The sequence below is a fragment of the Hippocampus comes genome, unplaced genomic scaffold (genome assembly GCF_001891065.2).
Source record: "Hippocampus comes isolate QL1 unplaced genomic scaffold, H_comes_QL1_v1.1 scaffold17, whole genome shotgun sequence".
In the NCBI taxonomy this organism is placed as follows: Eukaryota; Metazoa; Chordata; class Actinopteri; order Syngnathiformes; family Syngnathidae; genus Hippocampus; species Hippocampus comes.
Genome location: NW_017805002.1, coordinates 107,395 through 110,637, shown reverse-complemented (window position 1 = coordinate 110,637; position 3,243 = coordinate 107,395). Strand labels below are relative to the sequence as shown.

At 39.4% G+C, this 3,243-nt stretch overlaps 1 protein-coding gene across 1 annotated transcript in view; it reads right to left on the bottom strand.

Moving 5' to 3' along the window:
* Positions 1-1,267: 1,267 nt before the first annotated feature.
* Positions 1,268-3,243, bottom strand: part of tmem130 (transmembrane protein 130) — a 19,110-nt gene continuing 17,134 nt past the window's right edge. Inside the window, exons 9-10 of the mRNA XM_019856102.1 lie at positions 2,397-2,497; positions 1,268-1,760 (exon numbers count right to left, since the gene is read on the bottom strand). Of these exons, the coding sequence (XP_019711661.1) occupies positions 1,623-1,760; positions 2,397-2,497 (239 nt within the window). The 3' untranslated portion in view covers positions 1,268-1,622. The remainder of the gene's footprint in view (positions 1,761-2,396; positions 2,498-3,243) is intronic.

Sequence of the window (3,243 nt, the reverse complement as noted above, 5' to 3'; positions counted from 1 at the left end):
TTTTTTTTTGTCAGGAAAGGACACTTTTCACGCAATCATTTTCAAACCGAGTGTAGCATGAAGGAGTTTTTTTCCATTTTAACCCTTTCAGGGACAGCGGTCACTACATTGAACAGCTGATCATGTTGTCAGGTTACAGGGTGTGGGAAACGCTGAATAATAAATCTGAATGACTACTTTTAATATCATAGCCGTATATTGGAGGAAAGCCGTCTCTCCTTGTGCTTCCAGAACTTGACTCCATTGTAGCTTCCATATACACACACAAGTTTAAAGTCATCCGCTGCCCTGTTGGTGGCAACTGTCAGGTATGATAAAGAGGCGTGGGTGTGACATAAGTAGTATATAGCGTAAGCCGAGCGGGGATCTTTTAACTGAGCTGACTTGGCTTCAGGACAACACCAGGTGGCGTGGGTGGCATTAGCAACGCTTAACAGAGGGAGAGGTCAAAAGGTCGACGGTGACAGAGCAGACATTTTGTCCTGGAATTCCTTCTGGCTGCAAAGCAGCGCACTTGAAACACATTTTCTTATACCTTTTCCATGGAAGCGAAGACAAATGCATCTCAGTGTCTTGGGAGGTTGTTTATTTATTTATTGGACAAATTTGTCACTGAGCTGTCTGTATCGTTAACGCGGCCGGAGAGAGCCTTGTTGCGATGCACCAGAGGGATTTGCGATAGCAGGCAGCAAAATAGATGGTGATGCAACTGAGAGATGTAAGAATTTGAGAAAGTGCCTTGACAGTTATTGTTTTACAGAGTTTGAAAGGCAACACACATAAAAATTAAATTCATCAACAACTTTTTGAAAGCATGATAGGCATTTACACATGTAAAATCCAAGCGGCAAAATTTTTTTAATAATCTTTTTTTGTGGGGAAATCATTGTTATTGGTCAAACTATATGAAAATAACCCACATTCACGAACTTTAAAACTCAACATAGGTTGAGGTCAAGGTTGAAGATTACCATGGCAACCGCGAGCTCCCCGACTGTGTCCTCGTCAGGACACATTCATTAGAAATGTCACTATTATTAATGAACAGGGACAAGCTGTGATTAGAAAGACGCTTGAATAACTGCGCCGTTTTTCATCACAGCTGGTGAAAAGTCCTCAAGTGACATTGTCGCTTTATTATTAATATGCTTTCTCTTCGAATGTATTTTTTTTTTTGTTTTGGTTATCGAATGTCCCATGGGTTTGTTGTTGTTTGTTACATTCACTCGATGACGCCAATGTTAAAAAAAAAAAAAGTGCACTGATGACTACCCGCTGTGCTGAAAACTAACATTGAAAATGAAATGACCTTTATTAAAGTTAATAATTCATGAGGGGTTTAGCTTGAGCGCCAGTGGGTCACTAATTGATTGTCCTCACACAATGTAATTTACACGTGGTTTATGACCTGCTAGACTTGTGAACATACATGGGTAACTAAATAATTCATTCAAACAGCAGAGAGCATCGCGGGAATACAACCTAGTGGCACAGTAGGACAGTACGAACTTGCTTACTGTTTCTCTATGTACAGCGTTTACATTTTTTTTTCTCCAAACTATACCAAACAAGCAACGGTATTCCTCCAGTAGCCCTATCGAAGCACTCATAGTTGAGAATAGTTAAGAGTAATAGTGTGTGCCATTCTGCGCCCACAGTGGCTCTTTCTCTTCTCTTTTAACACTGGACACGTGGAAAACAATTCTGCTGTGGCCATCCGTATGCCTCTTCAGGAACAAAGCGTTGCTGGATGCTGCAATCTGCAAAATGGATAATAAATTCATGTCAGACTGAAGGCTAGTTATGTGTGTAAAATAAAACTTCCCTCAATGTGTATTTATTTCATGAAACCAAAAGCACAGAAAATACGAATTTCAATATCGTTTGGGCAGCTAGACCAGATCTGGCCCTAAAAAAAAAAAAAAATTCCATGGTCTTCAAATTCAAACGAGAGAACTTGAGATATGTACATCTCAGATTTCTGCAAACCTCATTTTGTGCCCAGGGAAGTGTGAGAAAATGTGCTTTTATCAGTTTCTGGGTATAGCCTGCCCCCTTGCGGTCAAAATGTTTACTTACAGAAGCGATGAACAGATGGGTCAGGTCATTTGTATATAAGGTCAAATAAAATAAGAATGCGGTTCATATATGTCGGTGGAAAATGTCAAAAGGCTCATTTCACTCATGTTGAATATTTCTTTATCATGAATTGAGTTCTAATTTGCTGATAAACAATTTAGTCCACTTGGGCTGAATATCTTGAGCTGCTCACCGTTTTGAAAATGATCAGAATAAAATTTGAATGATTTTTACGAACAACGTAACTGATAAATTGGACCCATTTCTTGGACTGGCAACCTTTGGTCACATGCAACTTTATGTTGTGCTTGTCGTACCTGAGCTCTTTTGTGATATCGAGGGTGGCAGGCGATGACTGTGATGAAAGAGAAGGTTGCAACAAGTATAGCAGCAGAGGACAGGATGAAGAGCATGTTGTCTGGAAAGAACATCATTTCAGATTATTAGGAAAACAATTCTGGTAAATGCGATGCTTGTGGGAACAGTTTAGAGGTGGACTGAACTATTCGGTGTTTAAAAAAAAAAGGTTGCGTGAGTTCAAAATTTTAAGGCAACGAACTTCAAATAAATGTTAAGTTGCGCCCAATTCAACAACATAGTTTGAGTTTGACTGTTGTGAAAATTGACTTTTCTGCATCTCACAACAGGTCAATTGGAATTTAATTATTCGTTGTGTTGTTCGCTCGACATAAAGATAGAGGTAGAAACAATTCAGCAACTTGCTAGCTTTGTTGCGCAAACCAACATTGTTGCCATAAATGCCAATAATTTAGATTTACATTTAAATTGCTGTGTTAGCCCCCAAAAAATCCAAGTTATGTGTGTTTTGTTTTAGTTTTTTTGTTTTTTGACTGAATGCTGTGACTTAAGTCACAAGGTCAGTTGTGGTGAAATTTCAAAAATACAAAGACAGAACAAGGATCCTACAAAAAGCAAAATACTTAAAAGGCTCCAACATCTACATCAACGAAGACTTTACAGATACCGTACGACAAAAAAGAAAAGAGCTCCTCCCAAAATTAAAAGCTGCACGTGACAGAGGGGAAACTGCCTACTTAAGACATGACAAACTTATCGTCCACCCTCGCACCAGTACTCCAACACAACAGGCTCGAGTTCAACACCATCAAGCGGCATACTGAGAACTGTTCACCACCCGACGAC